Here is a 20,000-nt window from a genome sequence, read left to right on the forward strand (position 1 = left end):
AATACTTTATTAGTCTGTGTTTTGTTAGGATATTCATTAGTGTGTGAGTAACCTGCTTCCTAAACGTCTGATTATTGTCGTTAATCTATAGCGTTTCTCATTACATATAGTTTTAGCTAAATATTTGAGGCTTTAATTGTCCTATTGTTAAATTAATCTGCATCAATTCGATATGATGGCCGTCTAGTAATATATAAATTGGTCATTATTTATATTAAAACAACGTAAAACAGAATATTTTTTATTTTGGCTCAAACATATTTATAGGTCCCCCAAAAAGTAATGACTGAAAAAAAAAAAAAGGGAATAGAAATCAAGATGCAATTGCATGGACTTAAATGGCATTGTTCCTAAAATCCAGAAACCTATAAACTTAAATAATATCTAAAAACACACATTTTTATCATGGATGTACCTCAATAACAAATAGATGTTTAGAAGAAGCTTAATAAATACAATGCATAATATATGTATCATGATTGCTTTGTGTATTTCTGCGTCTCTTCATACAATTTCCTGACTTAGAGAAAAGAATTATTGAAGCATCGAGCAAGTACCTAATGATTAAAATTACCCCTAAATTGGGTGATAGTTTAAAAAATCATTTTCTGATTTATAATAATGCTTTAATTCAGTGATTGTATAAATACAGTAATGAGAAAAAGAATTCCAGTTTTATATTTGAGTAGAACCTGTAATACACACAATATCCAGAAGGTGGTGGAATAATTCCACTTTTTGCATTTTCTGTCTAGCTCTGTAACAAATCCAATTGGTTTTTTTTCCCTTCATCATGGAGATATATTGCTGGTAAATAAATGTTTCCTGCTATATAAAACAATAATATCAGCGAATAATTTTATCTGTCATTTGTATGTATATACGGCAAATGTACAGTACTTATCGGCCACGTTAGTCTAGGATTAACGTCAGCTTTAGTACTATTACCTTTAATACGGTAATTTTAACCCGGATTTTTACTCGCGGCCCCAAGAGGTGCGAGCAAAAGTCTGCGTTAAAATTACCGTACTAATGGCAATACTGCGCACTTTTACCGTACTAACGGTAATAATGAACATCATGATTAAGCGCTATCTAGTCCTGTCTTTTTAAAAGGACTATCAGTTTGGACTGTAAAAATATGTCCTGTCTTTTTAAAAGCAGTAATAGTTTGGACAAGTATTCCCAAATATATAGAAAATAATATGTACTTAGGAGCCACATTCTTTAAGGTCAGGTGCCCTAGTTCCATACTGGGTGTGTCTGCTCTGTACCATATACATTTGTTTTGGGGCCCATGGTATACATCCAGCAGGGTGAGACGTCAGAGAAACAAGAAGTAAAGTTTGTTTCTGCTGCTGTGATGGAAGGTTGTAACCCCAAAAGTACAAAAACAAATAGTGTTGCAGACGTTCGCAAGTTTTTCTATATACACTTTGGATATGTAATTAAAATATGTGTGCACAAATTGTAATGTTTTTTTTTTTCTACGCCCAGCTTGTTCCTTTACATAAGGTTACAACGGACACATCTCTAAAATACTAATTGAACAAACAAAATAAGAAAAGGTGAAAAAATATATTTAGAATAATTATCTTGTAACCCTTACACAGATACCTCTCTATTACTGAGTATACTGAGCGAACAAAAAGTAATATTATATTTATTCTACAGGGTGGAATACAGGTAGTCAGCAGTCTCCAACTGTTATAGGACAAAAAGTACCAGCAACGCCTTATAGTAAAGAAATGGCTAAACGATAACAGGTTACGAACAGCAATAATATGTACTTAAAAAAAATAGTTGTTTAATGTTTAATAGTTGCATTTTCTAAATGGTTTATATTCACGAAAACTGACAATACAAAATTGCGAAAATAAAATTGTGCGTATTATCAGTAACACACGTGTGCCCTGTGCTATAATTATTAGTGCGTTAATTTTAAAGTGTACTGTCATTATCAGGTAAAAACACAAACTATAGTATATGCAGATGGGAAATATAACTAAGAATATACCGTTCTGAACTAGAATTTAAGTATATGCAGTTGTGAACAAGAAATACACCATATATATAATTCACAACTAGACTCACAATATATACAATTCTGAAATATATACAGTTCTGAAGTTTATACATTTGTGATCTAGAACTACACCATATATAATTCACAACTAGACTCACAATATATACAGTTGTGAAATAGAACGGCAGCATATACAGGTCTGGACATGAACTTGAGTATATACAGTTATGAAAAAGAACTACGGTATACATAGCTCTGATCTAGAACTACGGTATACATAGCTCTGATCTAAAACTACGGTATACATAGCTCTGATCTAGAACTACGGTATACATAGCTCTGATCTAGAACTACGGTATACATAGCTCTGATCTAGAACTACGGTATACATAGCTCTGATCTAGAAATACAGAAAAACAGATCTGGACTAGAACATATACAATTTTGAACAAGAACTAGAGTACATACAGTTATTGACTACTGCTCTAGTATATACAGAGTTAGACTAAAAGTACAATAAATACAGTTACTTACTAGAGCTGCAGTATATACAGTTCGAATCTATAACTACAGCATATACAAATCTGGATTAGAACTACAATATATACAGATCTGGACTAGAACTATAATATATACAGATCTGGACTAGAACTACAATATATACAGATCTGGACTAGAACTACAATATATACAGATCTGGACTAGAACTACATTATATACAAATCTGGATTAGAACTACAATATATACAGATCTGGACTAGAACTACAATATATACATATCTGGACTAGAACTACAATATATACAGATCTGGACTAGAACTACATTATATACAGATCTGGACTAGAACTATAATATATACAGATCTGGACTAGAACTACAATATATACAGATCTGGACTAGAACTACAATATATACAGATCTGGACTAGAACTACATTATATACAGATCTGGACTAGAACTACATTATATACAGATCTGGACTAGAACTACAATATATACAGATCTGGACTAGAACTACAATATATACAGATCTGGACTAGAACTACATTATATACAGATCTGGACTAGAACTACAATATATACAGATCTGGACTAGAACTACATTATATACAGATCTGGACTAGAACTTCATTATATACAGATCTGGACTAGAACTACAATATATACAGATCTGGACTAGAACTACAATATATACAGATCTGGACTAGAACTACATTATATACAGATCTGGATTAGAACTACAATATATACAGATCTGGACTAGAACTACAGCATATACAGTTGTACAGAACCACTGTATATACAGTTCCGAACTAAAATGATAGTATATACTGTTGGAACGAGAACTACAATATATAATACAGTTATAAACCAATTAGTTAGCTACATTATCTAATATTAGCTTCACTGATATGCATTTTAGGCACACTATATTCGTTAGAGAGTAGGTTAGTAGTTTGGATTAAAAGTTTATAGCTGTACAGTGCTGTATTTAGAGTTGTTGCGGACCTGGGCGACTACAGCATCAATTAGCGATTGTGCAACTCAACTTGCTCATGTCCTTATATACAGAAGACCTATGTCCATTATCTTTATTGGAAATATATGTTGCTGGCAATGATCGCAAAAAAACCTATTAGAAACAAAATAAAATGTCTATGCTGCCCCCAAAATGCACTGCCCTTGACATGTGCCCAGTTAGCCTCTATGGTTTATGCAGTTTATGGCATTTTACCCTGTCGAGGTGGTGGTGGTGGGGGCTTCGAGGTGTTTATGATTAGATGTAATAAATGAAGAGGTTGAATTTAATAAAACACAACTGAAGTTTCTATCTCATAAACTAAAACTCTTTTCAAAACGTTTTATTGTGCAACAAGAAATGTGACCTAATAATTAAGGAAAGGCCAGGGCTAACAGCTCATCTGGCATTTCAGAAGCAATGTTATATTGCTTTTCCTTTGTTTACAGATGCCTGTGCAGCACTTGGAAAAGTAGTTTTAAAATTGAACGATTGGTTAATGTTATCAAACATGCAGAATTCAAGACACCAATATTGCGTCATTGGTGAGTACATATTCCAGCCCTCCTCATCAATAAACGTTAAATTTGAATAAAAAATAAATAAATAGAGCGTTATAAAACAAAAATCTGATTGGCCTATTTAAAAGAACGTGTACTGGGATCCTTCAACCTAGCAATTATCAAACACAGAAGGGAAAAATAAAACCAACTCCAAGCAGAGAGCAGTATTTTTTCTTTCATTATCTGGTGAAGTTTATTGCACAAGTGTAGCCCGGGGATAAATACCTCCTAGTAGCTTGTCTCCTGCTCCTAGACACACTACATGTTTCTCGAAATAAAGTACCTTCCAGTGTCAATGTCTGCATCCAGTACTCACCGTATACAGCTTTCAACGTCTCAAGTTTATTTTGCAGAATTATACCAATAATGATAAAGCCAGGCCTCGCTTTTATTGTCGTTATACCTACTTTAATTCTTTATAAGAGAAGTAGGCAACCTGTGGCTGTCTAGTGTTGTGGAACTACAAGGCGCAGCATAAACTGTCAGCCAGAGTATGCTGGGATTCGTAGTCTTTCCATAACAACTTAATTAAGAGCCACGATTTGCTTCCGCCTTATTTAAACCCGACCTTATTATAAAGACCGCCTAGATTTATGGAAGGGTAGGACACATTTGTAAGGACCAATAACCATACACATTTTTGAATTCTGAAAATGATATAGTTCTACAAAACATCCAACATCCTATTAGGTTATAACACCACATGCAAGAACTTAAACACGGATTTTATTTAAAGCAGAAGTTTCTTGAAGACCACAATAGTAAATGTACCATGTATTCATTCCAAAATAAAAAAAATATACAAAATTATACAAGTGCCTTATAAAATAATCCTTCAACACAAGAAAAGTAACATTATTTTCGCCATCAAACATGTTTTTATTTTACTGAAAGGTAGCATTGGGCATTTAATGCATTGCACTATCCATACAGTTTATTATCATCCACGTTGTGATGTCAGACAGCCTTCAGGTGTGAGTATCTAATGTTACTATGGATTAAATATTCACATGATAACACCAAGCGTGTAAAATAAATACGACGCCATTTGCACAGCTCAAAATGTCACGAGGAAAAAAAATTAAGACAATAAATATTATTCCTGACAGATTTTAATAAAAAAATATGTATTTTTTTTTCCATTTAAAATCGCTTTACCAAATTTAATAACGTGTTATTGAATCATATGCCAATACAAAATTATTACAAAAATGTAAAGTATATCTACAAATCATGAACTTGATTTTATATGAAATGCCCAAGTGATCAATCTCATTTATGCTTCAGAGTGCTTTAAATATTGCTTTATCTGTGTATGTTACATTACAATCAGTGATTGTTATAAATTATGGAACTGAAATAATTATAAGATTTTGGGGTTAGACAATATGGATGATGAAAATATATATATATAAATATATAATTGTCCAAATTCTGTCCTTGGTGATAAGAAAACATCTTTGATTATTAAAATAAAAATGGAAAGGCACTAAATATAGAGCAACGCAAAACATGCAAATATAAGCGTTCCCCAAGATTATAGGGGTGATATCCTGAATTGTGGTGGAAGAGAATAATATATTGCTTATTACTGTCGAGTAAATGTTTCCTGAGAGAGAACAATACATCTTGATGGCCAATATATGAGGATCAATGCAATAATTTACAAAAAAATATAATCACAGGAGGTTCAATACCAGATTGTCCATGAATGTTGGTTGGGTAAATGAATCCTAAACAGGATTTCGGACCCGACAAAAAAAAAATATTGTGAAATAATCAAAGAAAATATCTGAGGTCATCGGCAGTGTTCTGCGAGAAACCTCGCAGATATTATATACTGATACTGTAATCGTTTCCGGATTTTGCAATTGAATATACTTAAGTGCTTGCTAGGTGATCAGGAGACGTTGTCCTTTAGTTTAGATACTATTTTCTTGTCCTTTACTCTCCTGTTCTGAAACCATATGGTGACCTGTCTCTCAGTAAGGTTGGTCGCTGCTGATATCCTTCGCCTCTTGTCCTTGTTAATGAACTTATTAATGGCATATTCGTTTTCTAGTTCTTTCAGTTGAAGCTTGGTGTAGGGCACCCTCTTCTTCCTCCCACGTCTGTAGACGCACATGTCTGGCTGGTTTAGTGCTACGTCTCCTATAGTGAGCAAAAGAAATACATATTATGAATTTCCTCTAGAACCACAAAAGTCCCAGACGGTGGGTTTATCAGGTTGTAATCATTCACTCTCAAATCTATAAAAATATAAATGAATATTTCTAGATTACTTTCTACTAGCTATACCTGTGTAGCCTGTCTACATGAACGTGTCTATATAGTAGCATCAGGGGACATAGAATATACTAATATATTTCCACTGATTATTGTACATATAGCTTATATTGCAAAGATTGTCAGGTGGAACCGACTCAGTAAGACATATCTCAATGGATGTGCACTGCAATATAAAAGTAGGTGTGTTTGCCTAACTATGTTAGGAGTCCATACAACACACCAGCTTTCCAGAACCCTTCAAACACGCACACAACACACTAACTCCTACCTGGAAAAGACGATTTCCAGAAATGTGGGGCTTGAGCCTGGTCCTTTGCACAATAAACTGGACTGTTCCACCCGTTAGCGAGAGTCCATGACTGATATCCTTCCATTGATATGTAGGTCTCATGCCTGGGCTCCCCAGAGCCAAACGTTGACACCATATCTAGGTATCCAGGGACATGTTGGTAGGGGTTGGTGTAGCCCTGAAAATAAGATACTTCCTTTGGCCTTGTGGGTACTTCACTGCTGGGTACACTTGTACTAGCCAAACTAGACACGTCCATGTATTTTTCTACTGGAAAACTGCCTATAGACGCATGGCTGGTGGATTTAAGTGGGTTCTGCTGTAGACCTACACCATGAGACATGCGACAACTGTAATATCCGTTTCCAAAGTGGTAACCATATCCAAGAGGGGGGGCTGACGGCCCAGTTGAAGCTGGACATGTCGGTCCTTCTTTGGTGGCCTCCGATCGAGTAGAACTGGACCTCTCAGGGCCAGGGTAGGCTAATCCCGGGACTGTTCTGCTGGAGGGAGAGCCAAACACAGCCGGAGAAGAGAGGAAATTCCTGCACTGGTTACTGGAAGACCCCTCTCCTCCTCTCAATCCTTCCATTTCCCACTGGTTGCGTTTGCTCAGAGCTTTGCACATCACTCTTTCAATCCAGTGCGGGCATAGTGGAAATTGTTATCCCTCCGAGCAGGTTAGATCATTGTGGTACGTTTATAAAAACTAACTTCAGATTGGGAGGGGTGGGGGGAGTCATTTTACATATCTGTTTGCAGTAACCATGAGGCTCAGCATTGGCTAGTTTCCCCCACGTGGCCTCAGAACGGAATTAAACTAGGCGAGCAATCAACCCACTTGACTGCTCTGCAAGAAGTTCGGTTTTTCCATATAATGTTCTTTTCTTCGTTTCATTTTCTCTACTTTAATATGACCCCACAATTCAGGTATTCTTCTTAATCGTGAATAGGTGAAATGATTCACAATGCACCTTGCAGGTGGTGTTCACTGTCCACTCACTGCAAATATTACCTAAAATCTAATAAACAATGACACAAACATGATTTGCGTAATGTCTGCAGTTCTTTACCCAAAAACCTACTTGTGAAACAATGAACGCACAAAAGGAAACGTTATACATAACCACACACACATACATCAAACTTACAAGCAAGCTCTAGCACAACACAGCCCGAGTACCAGTCTGTGTTAGCCAATACGAATGTAAACATTATTATTAATGAGATAAACCCGCATTCCACTTTAATTAACATGCCCTACCTTCATATATAAATGAGTGGTAACAGTGACACAGTTAGCCAGTGACATGTTTCTGGAATGTAGTGGTAAAAAGAACATGCAGGCGTATTGTTGAAGTTATAATTGTTCTTAGTTGTTAGTATTAAAACAACACAACAATTTGTAACATTATGTAAACTTGAATAAACATACCTTCATATGCACTGGTCTGTGCATACGTTCTATTGTATGACCATTACCTTCCCTCGTAGTCAGAATGAGAGCTTTAATGAAAATTTCAGATTTATTAAGTGAGACCTTATGTCCAATCAGCAATGCCTCGTTAGGTTTCACTGGATTGATACATATTCCTTAACATCGCCCTGTTCTAAAAAAAATGCTATTGATAGTCTTTCGGGCCACTGCAATATCCTGTTCGTGGATAAATCAGTTTTCTATAAAAATAAAAAAATAAAAACATATTTAAGCATTTATATACATAAAACACACTCGCAGTACCCAAACAGGAGAAGCCCTGATAGCTGCGATACCCCCACCCCCGGGGAATTTGTGGACCATAATTAAAAATTATACATGGGAAAAACAGAACGAAGTGTATGAAGAAAGAAAATACATTTATACTTTTAAAACAAAAAGGTCTCTTTGATCTCATACAGAAGTAGAATAATAATGATTAGAACATACGCACGCACAATATATATATATATATATATATATATATATATATATATATATATATATATATATTTGTGTGTTATGTTTTATATATATATATATATATATATATATATATATATATATAATGCATGCACACACACACATACATATATACGTAAACAGAAGTAGAATAATAATGAGTAGAACACAAACACACACACACACACACACTATATATATATATATATATATATATATATATATATATATATATATATATATATTTATTTAGTACATAAAATAAGTATATTTGTATGTGTTGGTTCATTCAAACTCATAAGAAATGAACAACCAATAAGTATGATAAGTATAATAGCCTCACGTATCTAACATCAATTCAAAACAAATCGTCAAATAATTTGACGGTCAGAAAGATAATGAATTTCCACGGCCTTGGCGCGTATCTATAAACCAACAACGCAAATTGAGCTTATAATTTAGAAAGAAATGCTTTTTGGAGTAGAAGACCCAATCACATTTAGTTAAGAGTCGTCAATATATGCTTCAGGTTCTAGAATGTCTATGTCATTAAACCCTTCTGTGCTTTGTTTATTGTTACATTGTTTAATAATTCGTTACATTTCCATTATAGTTAAATGAATAACCCAGAAAGTAGAATCAGAACATTATTCTAAAAAGTCATATAAATCATAAAATAAAAAGCCACAACTTAAAATAGAAAACAAAGAAATGTGTGACACATATAAGGTTATATATGTAAGTTCACCGCTTCATCTGACTACACATAGAAAAGTTTTTGATGGAAATCTCTAGTTATATGATGCTTTTGAAAGTATTTGTCCATTTTCAGACAGTCAATGTAGAGCGACATATATTTGTCATCATTTTGTCGTTACACTTAATAAGAATGTTCTTTTATTTAAACTGTTGTAACATTAATTAAACAGAAGGACACTAAATTCAGGTGTCAGAACAATGTACTACGAGGTGGTATCTGAACTAGATTATATGCCATGCATAAAACTGGCGATTTACATATATTTGCTGCATTTTATTTTAGTTTGTTCTGAAGCAAAACGTTATTTTTTAAAGTCAAGTAAATGGGTTTATCAGGGAAAATTATACGTCTATCTAATATAGATTAGATAATTTTCTTTTCCAAAGCAGGTTGCTTAATTGCAATTAAAATATATTTTTTAGGATACATAAGCATAATTCCTTTATGACATTTTGTCTTCTACCAGTTATAGATATTTAAGCGTTTTGGGATTGGTAGAACAATGAAGAGAGAAACGACAGCAATCCTCAGCCACTATTAGGGAAATATATAATTATGTAATTATTCAGCCATGTATTAAGTATCAGGTATAAAGTAAGAAAATTGTTGTTTTGTTTTTACTGTGGATCAAAGTAATGTAATGCAAACAATCACCACTAGATGTCTCTGTATGTTTTCAAGTGGAATTTCAATCCCAAAAGCTACATGTATGGGGCCACAAATACACGTTTGGTTAAAATACGGGGGAAACAAATGTATACAACTGAAAGTGATAATCGATCCTGCCAGAGTACCTTCAGTGCTTTAACTGCAACGTATTCACATAGGGAATTACCCACTATTTAGGCGTCCTTAGTTTTGTAAGCAATTCTTCCAGTATTTTTTTAGCAATGTACATAAAACTGTACGCAGACTCCAAAAGGACAAAATGACAATTTAACACAAACGTTTGTAAGCAAACTGGATATGTGAAGAAGCGTTGCTTATTCTATGACTGCACAGTAAGTGGGCTGTAACACATCATATATGTAGTAAACACATATTTTGTGTAAGACTATCATGGGATAGCATCTTAATGTTGTTTCGAGGATTTATTATCTGCCATAAAAGTGGCCTTTTACAACTACACCTTGAAACACCTGTAGTTTGCCATTGAACAAATATTTAGCATTGATCTCTGGAAGTCACCTGAGAGGGTAAATGTGTCTTTTAAGTTCAAATATGTTTACGTTCTAGAGATACAGACCACATTACTACCTTTTAACTTGAAAGTTTGCATGACTTTGTAATAAACCCACACTGTTACCTCCATATCAGAATGAGCCTATGCTTAGCAGAAAAATAAAAATAGAAACATACATCCATACTTTGAAAAGTTGTATTTAGACATTAACCCCACAATGGGTTTTAAATGCGACCCAAAATAAAAGCAGAACATGAGATTACGATAATTCAGAACCCAGACACACATAGCAGTACTCTATTATGTTCAGAGAGCAAAGGACAACGGCTTTCACACAGGATAAATACGAGGAATCTGTAAATGATAAAGTTTCACATAAAAGCTGTAATCCGATGGTTTGTAGTACTATTAGTTCTTCCATCAGAAACTAACAGACACTAAAAAGCAGCCAATAGCAAACCGATGAATATATTAAAGTTACTGAAATAGAGGCCATTTAAACAAAAACTATGCAATGTAGTTCATAGCAAACCATCAGATGTCATATTTCGCTTGTCTTACACGAAAAGATAGTTGATATTTGATTGGTTGCAATAGGTACAGCACATCAATATTCTTTGCATCATATTAATAATTAAATCCAAAGAGCATATAGAACTTGTGGTTCTCCAGTTATTCTAAAACTACAAGTTCCAGGATGCCTTGCCTCCGATTGTCATACAAAGACTTACACAACAGCTGGTGAAAAGCATAACTCTGATTGTTACCCAACTATGGTCTTGATTTGCTGGGTTAAGACAGCAAAGCAAAATAAAGCAGCAAATTTGCTCCTTGGCAAAACCATGTTGCATTGGAGGGGGGGGGGGGCTAAATTTAAAATGAGGGGGGCAGTTTTATATTTGGGATAGGGTTATGTCGTAGATCAACTTTAATTTTCAGTGTAAAAATAAAGCTATCAATCATTTGTGTGCTACAGGAAAATGCAGCTAGTATCTTCCATGCTTGCAAAAAATAAATTAATTTGAATCCCTTACATTGTAACATGGTTCATCCTAGAGCAAATGTACTCCTATTTTCGCTTTGCTCCTAACTCACCATTAAACCCAATATCTTTACACTTAAATGTAATAAACTTAATAAAGAGTTGGCCATATTGTCAAATGTATACTTTTGATTTTTCTTAAAATGTCTGCTGTTTCAATTGGATTTTAATGAATTGTTATGTTTGCTGTGGGATATATACATTTTAATGTATACTTTCTCTTAAAAACGCTTCGAAACGAATAAACTTGTTAACCTTAGATCATATTTTATACCCTAACAAACATTTTGAGATACTCACAGCAATACTTAAATTCAAACTGATGGGGGCGCCAAACGACAGCGATAAGATAGTTGGTGTCTTCCTTTTAAATCAACAGACACTGGAAATTAAATATGACTCAAGTGGCCACTTCAACAACAATAATCTCAGTTCCCCAGGATTTCCAGCGACTAACGGCTGTATTTTCTGGGACTGACCATGTATATTCTCTTTAAGTGCTGTCAAAAGGCATCTAGGAACATCACTCTATTTTCTGATGTCTATTCTATACTATAGCATGAAAAACGTAAATATTTAACAAACATCTTTGCAGCAGTTACATCATCAAACTCAAACGAGACCTCATTTTAAAACAGACAGAGAAAATTAGTGAACTCTTCCGATCCTGATTAGTAAGTTATTCGTACATATTGAATCAAAGCATCATTGCGTCTGCTAAGACCTCTTTATTTATTACCTATTAAGATGACAGTGCGAGAGATATATTCAAATGTATGTGGGTTACTCAACAAGATTAAACAAAAAGCATACATAAGCCTATTTTGTAGCACTTAAAAATAGAATAATAACGGTTATTGGTAATTGGCAACTATTTGAGAAAAATATTTACCAGAATAAATGGGCTTGCTTATGTTGTACAATAAAGGTTACACTTTATTATTGTAAATACAAAGAGGCAATGGACAAAGTTGCTGAAAATGAAATAAACATCCAAAAAGATATGTGAAAATAACAACAACAGTGTTAATTTGGAAATTTAATACAACCATCATATTAGGTAGAAATAAAATGTAGATGCACCTTTTTGTTTGGTCAGTTTTTACTGAGGATTAAAAAGCACTTTTTAGCGTTACAAAAATGCTGAATTACTCGTCGAAAAAAAGGGAAAGCCAACATCATTAGAACCTTAAAGCCAACAAAACAAAAATCAGCATAATGATGCCCTTAAATGAACGGGAAATGTTGCTTAGCTCGTTTTATTAATCAGACTGTCAATTTCACCCCAGAGGCCAAACCCCACAGCAATTGAAGCAAGATCTGATCAAGAGCGTAACAGTTCATTCCTTGTCTCTCTCTCTACCTGGATATATTTGTCTGCTCAGAACCCGCCTTCACTGCCAAGTGACAGGAGCCTGTATTTATTTGCTTATAAAACTGTTACAATAAATGATTATTCAACAGCGTCATTCATACCTTAATGACGAGCCCTAGTTTTTGATGAATGACATTTCTGGCTGGGAAGGATGTATGGGTCATTTTGACCAGTCATTCCATCGCTTTGGCATCCCACAATTTTTACGCAACGCAAAAAAAAGAAGATAATATTTAGAGACACTGCCAGGCTAAATGTGAATTGGCCCCTGCTGCAGGCAGATCATCATTACTACAGCACCAACCCTTCTACTTTATTTTTTTTTTTCTGCACAAAGCTGAGATGATGGAAAGGATAAGAAAAGAGATGATTCTAATGGAAAGAGGTCTGCACAGCCCAACCACAGGCAAAAGGCTTTCCAATTTATCCGACTCAGCTGGGAACGCTGTGTTAGAGGCCTTGGAAAATGCACATCATACGGCTCGCTTGAGTCCTAGACTAACTTCTTCCTCCATGCATGGATCTATAGGGGACATCGCTAGCAAAGGCAGATTTGAAATAGACAATTTGTTCGGCATCCCTCACCCTAACAGTGAAACTAACAACGCCTCAGACATCTCCGGGTCTGACAGAGGGAAGAAGCTGAGCCAGTATTCTGAAGTTGGTTCAGAAGCAGATATGAACAGTGATGTAGAGGTGGGGTGCTCATCCCTGCGATCCCCGAACAGCCTGAGTGGCAGCCAGCTAAAAGACAGTATCAACAAAGGTACGTTTTTACCTGCACCTCTCCTGCAAGCTTAGACTGACGTCTATTTTGTTTATATTATTATATTAGTAACATCTGCAAAGATGACAACACACGTTAGTACCTGCCAAACAATATCACTGTATAGGATGCACAGCATCTAAGCACTTCAACATGAAGCTAAACTAGATTCACTTTTGCAGATTTAGTTCAAATTCATTTTTTTCCCTGAATGCGAAAAGGTGAAACACGTGAGCACCAATTTAGAAACATATATATACATTCTAAAGTAAAATTCATTTGATTCTAGCATAATGATCACATTTCTACTACTACTCAGATGTGTAACAATGGTCATAAAACTAAGAGAGGAGAAAAAAAAAAATTAAACCATATTTTTATGTTATTTTCGTTTGCATACGCCAGTTAGGTATTAAATTGTGGTGTATACAATTTGAAAAGGACTTGTGTATTTTGTCACTTTCTAAGCTTCAGTTGTATAACTCACATGTGTATTGATCACACATTAATAGAAAATATTGGAGGCTATACAAAACAATTTCAAGCAAGACACTGGGTACTGCGCTTAAAACACAAATATACTTGGCTGGTGATAATAAGCATCAATTATTTTGTTTTCTCCGATTGAAATCAATGACATACAAAACATGTTAGGAACGGTTTAGTCTGTAATATTAAATATTTTAAGATATCTCTCAAATATATCATTGTTTACCATTGATTTGTCTCATACTCCTGTACTAAGGCGCAATTATAGGCTTGTCCGTAAGCGACAAATCTTTATACTGCAGTTTACTTTCCTTATATAATTTTCATGTAGCGATTCTAATAATTTTAAAATCTGGCGATTAATTTCTTTCTCCCCTTTATGTTCAGTAAAAGTGACATTTGCCTTTGTCACTTATTTTCCTAACACAGCACAAGATGTAAAAATACGTGTTATTAACACATGGACATTTTGTATTTAGTGAGGGCTTTGTATAAAAAAATACCAATTGGGGTAAACCAACTATAAAGATTCCCATAGAAACCAATGGAATATTTAAATGGTGCAAAACGTTTAATTTCCCCAAAATGCTTAAATTAATATAAAGATCTCCTAATCAGATATAAAGTAGGGGCTATTTGTTATTGATATTAGAAGTAAATATTCTAAAGATTCTACATTAGCATGTATATTTCTAACAATATTTGTGAGTGTAGTGAATGGAATGTATTTGTTGTAAACGTTATGCAACACAATACTTAAACACAGTTGTTAGTTCAAGTGTACAATGTGCTTGGCATTGCTGTATTTATCTATATAACTGACAAAGTCTTTTCCTGCTTGTGTGGTTGCAGACAGTGGTTCAGTGGCCAGCACCACCAGCTCCTCTGCAAATTCTGGATTAGGCAGCCTCAATAGCTGTAATCCCGTGGGAAGCTCCAGCTCAGCTGCTGACCAGGTGCGTCGATACAGGACAGCCTTCACACGAGAGCAGATAGCCAGGTTGGAGAAAGAGTTCTATCGAGAGAATTATGTGTCACGGCCCCGGAGATGTGAGCTGGCAGCTGCCCTCAACCTCCCCGAGACAACCATCAAGGTAACAGACCTTATACTTTGTATGTCCCACTTCATCACAAGAACCAGTCCACAATTCAGGAAATGAATGAATGGCACAGACGCCGGTTTTAAATTAGCATTACAAAGTTAAATTCTACATCTGAATAATATCCAATCGTATGGTCGTTTGTACAAAAATGTAAGCAATATATATAGTGCAAAGAATGAACAGTCATATATAGAATATTACATCCAAAAGATCAAAATGTATAAAACAACTAGATTTATATAATACAGGAATGCATTTAATACACGGAGTTTACAGTAGTCTATGCATAGAGGTAATTTAATGGGCTTTTTGCTGTTTATATTTTGAAACGTATTTGAAAATCGTGAGCAATTTTACAGTGTAAATTATACGTGTTACTGTAATGTGTGTCAATAAATCTGTAATGTGCTGTCAGAAATTATAGAATATCATCGCTAGCAGACTAAAATATTCTAGTTTCCTGGCTAGGCAGTTTAATGGCTAAAATATAAAACCTAAAAACTGATAGTCATACATTTCTGAACGGTACAATCTTATTGCTACGCCAGAAATATATATAGAGAAAAAAAAATCTTCTTGATTTTTTTTTAATATGCTTTGGCCATATTAATAACACTTTAATCACTCACATATAAAAATAATTGTTTGATTCCAGAATTTGCTAAAATGAAACAGTTAAAATGTTTGTCGTTTTGGGGAACGAGACTTCATGTAAATAGCATGACTTTTTACTAAATGTGACATTAACCAGTATGTTCGCGTCGATTATGTAAAGAGATGAAAAGTAAATAGATTTTCAAATTGTATTAATATAGTATACTTCAGTGTATGATGTTATAGGTAAAATATTTTTAATCCACATTTCCATTCATCACCTAAGCTTATTCTGCAACACCTGTTTGCTTATATAGAGCATATCCTCTTTATTACTATTTGAATAAGTGTGTGTCTACATGGAAAATATGGCAAGGAGATGTATGTAACTAGAACTCTGTAGATTATTAAAACTAAATAGTTTGTAAGAAAAACCCAGTGTGCTTCGCTTGAAAAACAAGTGGTAGCAATGAGCAAAGTATATTATTACCATTATTATCGTTAATTTGCAAGGAACCAAACAAGTCAATCAAATAAATATTGTGCAGCCCACACACCATATTGAAAAGCTGTCAATCAACTTCCCATTTTCATAGGACCATCCAGGGGCGCTTTGGGTATTCAGAAAGTTTGACAGTTCTTCTCCAGATTATCAGCAACTCTTTTTACACCCACAAAAGCAGCTCGACCAGTTTAACTCGCTGGTGTACTAATCTAATTAAGATATATAACTTGAAGGTGAAAGAAATGTTAGCAAATCACCAACACTCTCTGCATTTTATGGATTACAAAACTGTTGTCATGTGCTTGAAAATGAACATTGATAATTATAAACATATGTTCTTATTTATGTGTAATAGGTGTGGTTCCAGAACCGCCGGATGAAGGACAAGAGGCAGCGTTTGGCCATGTCTTGGCCTCACCCAGCGGATCCCAGCTTTTACACCTACATGATGACGCACGCTGCGGCCACCGGGAGCCTTCCTTATCCTTTCCACTCTCACGTGCCTCTGCATTACTACCCCCACGTCGGGGTGACTGCAGCAGCCGCGGCCGCAGCAGCCTCCGGGGCAGCAGCGGCAGCCGCTTCACCCTTTGCCACCTCCATCCGCCCTTTGGACACATTCCGCGCCCTCTCGCACCCTTACTCCAGACCGGAACTACTTTGCAGCTTCAGACACCCGGGTCTATATCAATCCCCGGCCGGGATCAATAGCACCGCTGCAGCCGCGGCCGCCGCCGCCGCGGCAGCCGCTGCAGCGTCTGCCCCTGGATCCGCTCCCTGTTCTTGTCTCAGTTGTCATAGCAACCAGGCGGCGTCAGCTCTCAGCTCGGCCGGCAGGGGCTCGGATTTCACTTGCACCGCGGGCTCCCAGAGGTCGGAGAGCAGCTTCCTCCCCTACTCCGCGGCAGTCCTTAGCAAAACCTCGGTGACCCCACCTGACCAAAGAGAGGAGAGCCCTTTGGCTAGATAACTGTGGCCCCAGAACCGTGAACTCCCACCCCCCTCCCCCAGACCTGCACTGACCCTTGCAGAGAGGACTGGTCCCATCATCAACAAATAAGGGCGATTTTTTTTAAAAAACAAAACTCCCAAGCAAATATTTTATTTACACATCCGTAATTACACATCAGCTACAATGTAAGAAACGTTTACCTGAACAGGACTGTTTTGTAAAAAAAAGGACTAAGCACACTAACAAAATAATACGAGTTGAACACAAACATATGTTTATTTTGCTGGAATTTATGGTTTTTCCAAAATCTGTTTTAGTCTGCTGAAAAAAATATATTTTAGAATTTATGGGTTTTATTTTGGTTTAAATGTTATTTTTATTTTGTCTTTGGGTAACATACTTGTGTTTTATTTTGCTATTGGCCTTATTCTTTAGGCTGGTCGCTATATCCATCGAGTTTTATTGCTTTGATTAATTACTTTTTTATCTGGAAAATACTTGAATCTTGAGGGCATGTATCACAGCATTAAAGTGGGGCATATCAATTTTTTTTGTTTCAAAAGTTTACCTAGGTACCGTGATTAATTATATCCCACAGTAACACGAGGTATATCCGCGCATATGCCTGGCTACATTACCATTGGGTAACACAAATTTGCTTTCTCAAACTCCAGTTCCTGCAGGGAGTTCCCTGAACTTTGAAAAGCACATCACAAACTAGCAGTGTTATTGCCATGTCAATTCTGATGCTAATAATGTGTAGATTATGACGAAAATTGCCAATCATGTTCTCTGATGGACCTCCTTTGAATGTAGAATTGGAAGAAAGTTCCCCGCATAGAGACCTGCTGTCAAGTACTAACAACCCGCTAAGGGAAGTCATTAGGAGAGACAGATATGAGCCTTGGTACATAAAACATTGTTCTTGGTGCATAGGATGTATGTTATTTAATGCTATATCCGTTACCTGAAGTGATTTCGCTGAAGAAAGCACAGTTCCTATAATCAAAATAGGCAATTTTCATTTTGGTTGCTCGGACACCCTGGGCAGACTTTTCTCCTTAAAGTTGATATTGCACTAGTGTGAACAGCCTCATTAAATCAAACCTACATATTTCCATAATACTCCCCGCAGAGCCACTTCACTCCTCACATAATGAGATCTTCTCAAGGGCTGGAGCGGTTGGAGGGAACTTGCAGTTGCATGTTCAGGCCCAAAGCGAATCTATTTATATATCTGTGTGTATCATATGTGCTACTGCTGCAAAAGGCACACGGTAGACACAAAGACACACATATCCATATATATATATATATATATATATATATATATATATATATATATATATATATCAGAATTGACATTGCAATAACGCTACTGCTTGTGATGTGTATCTCAGCTCAGATATATATTTATATCACAGGTATTGTCTTTGTGTGTGAATGGTTTTCTTCAGGGCAAACTGAAGTATGTGTATCTACCGTGTGTATGTATATATCACCATATCTATATCACAAATACAATCACTATACCTATGACATAAATAAGAACGTCTACAGACACTACCTTTTTCTAGAATTAGCATTGAAACGACACTGGAACCTCCACTGCCCCCCTCTATGCCACTATTCAGAAGAAGCATTCAGGTTTGTATGCATAATCTGGACATAGTCCTTGTTTCCTGGTATCGTTTTAATTGTTTTCTAACTGGGAAACTACAAGTATTTCTCGAAAAAAAAACATTGAGTATGTCTTACTTGAAGGAATTAAATGTTGTTTATCTCAAAGTATCTATGATACGTTGATGTAATATCACGACCGGTCAATCAAACTATATATTTTAGGTTATTCAATTTTTAATTTATGGATTGAGGGAGAGTCTAGCACTGTTATGCAACATACACATTTTCTGTATTTCATCTGATCTCTTAACATGGATGTAAATAATATATTTTTGGGCAATAATGTTTACAGGTTCGGTCGTGATTATGTTATTGATAAGAGCGATTGTTAGTAAGATTTACATAAATTTTATTTATGTTGGGTCGAGTGGACCCACTTGTATGTATAAATACATCTGTACAAAACGCGTGTTTTAAATTCGGTGTATGTAAGTATTCACTGTAAAATATTTAAAAATGTGCAATAAGGACTAAAAAGCTTTGTATATTATGTTATTTATTGTGTTTGGTGATGAAAAATAAATATTATTTAAATGGAAACAATGTTGTTTTCACTGTAGCTATTAAAAACAAATTGATCTGTAAACAATGTATATTTCATATAGCAAGTTGTTTTATTGATATCTGTAAGTAGATATTTTTATATAAAGTCACATTGAGACAGAAAAATGTATCAGCAACGTTTAAATGAACGAACTTAGTATATGTAATTTAAATCGGGACGCAATTTTAGAATGTTTATATACATTCTAGTACAAGACAGCGATATTAACATAAATGTTGTGTCTTGTGAGAGGGGATATACGTACGAGTTTGAAATTGCGCTGCATGAAAATAAACCATTGATCACTGACTTAAAATGTAAAAGTTAAAAACCACATAAAAAAATATCATTGCAGAAAAGGTGACACCACCACAACGT

The 20,000-nt window shown here is 35.3% G+C and overlaps 2 protein-coding genes across 2 annotated transcripts; one reads left to right on the forward strand and one right to left on the reverse strand.

Annotated features, from left to right (window-relative positions):
• Positions 1–4,887: 4,887 nt before the first annotated feature.
• Positions 4,888–7,448, reverse strand: HOXD13 (homeobox D13). Its single transcript, XM_075180572.1, has 2 exons — positions 6,667–7,448; positions 4,888–6,260 (listed from the first exon to the last, which is right to left on the reverse strand). Exons 1-2 carry the CDS (start codon positions 7,313–7,315, stop codon positions 6,010–6,012), a joined length of 900 nt encoding a protein of 299 aa, XP_075036673.1. The 5' UTR covers positions 7,316–7,448; the 3' UTR covers positions 4,888–6,009.
• A 5,526-nt stretch (positions 7,449–12,974) lies between these two features.
• EVX2 (even-skipped homeobox 2) lies at positions 12,975–17,514 on the forward strand. Its single transcript, XM_075180570.1, has 3 exons — positions 12,975–13,752; positions 15,094–15,335; positions 16,799–17,514. Exons 1-3 carry the CDS (start codon positions 13,329–13,331, stop codon positions 17,411–17,413), a joined length of 1,281 nt encoding a protein of 426 aa, XP_075036671.1. The 5' UTR covers positions 12,975–13,328; the 3' UTR covers positions 17,414–17,514.
• Positions 17,515–20,000: the final 2,486 nt, after the last annotated feature.

The sequence above is a fragment of the Mixophyes fleayi genome, chromosome 7 (assembly GCF_038048845.1).
Source record: "Mixophyes fleayi isolate aMixFle1 chromosome 7, aMixFle1.hap1, whole genome shotgun sequence".
NCBI lineage: Eukaryota > Metazoa > Chordata > Amphibia > Anura > Limnodynastidae > Mixophyes > Mixophyes fleayi.

What these genes read in the sequence shown, in the direction of transcription:
- HOXD13 (XM_075180572.1), bottom strand. Translation starts at nt 7,315, where the DNA reads ATGTGCAAAGCTCTGAGCAAACGCAACCAGTGGGAAATGGAAGGATTG. An exon ending in CTGGAAATCGTCTTTTCCAG is followed by an intron (nt 6,261 to 6,666) that starts GTAGGAGTTAGT and finishes TGCTCACTATAG; the next exon opens with GAGACGTAGCACTAAACCAG.
- EVX2 (XM_075180570.1), top strand. Translation starts at nt 13,329, where the DNA reads ATGATGGAAAGGATAAGAAAAGAGATGATTCTAATGGAAAGAGGTCTG. An exon ending in AAAAGACAGTATCAACAAAG is followed by an intron (nt 13,753 to 15,093) that starts GTACGTTTTTAC and finishes GTGTGGTTGCAG; the next exon opens with ACAGTGGTTCAGTGGCCAGC. An exon ending in TCCCCGAGACAACCATCAAG is followed by an intron (nt 15,336 to 16,798) that starts GTAACAGACCTT and finishes TATGTGTAATAG; the next exon opens with GTGTGGTTCCAGAACCGCCG.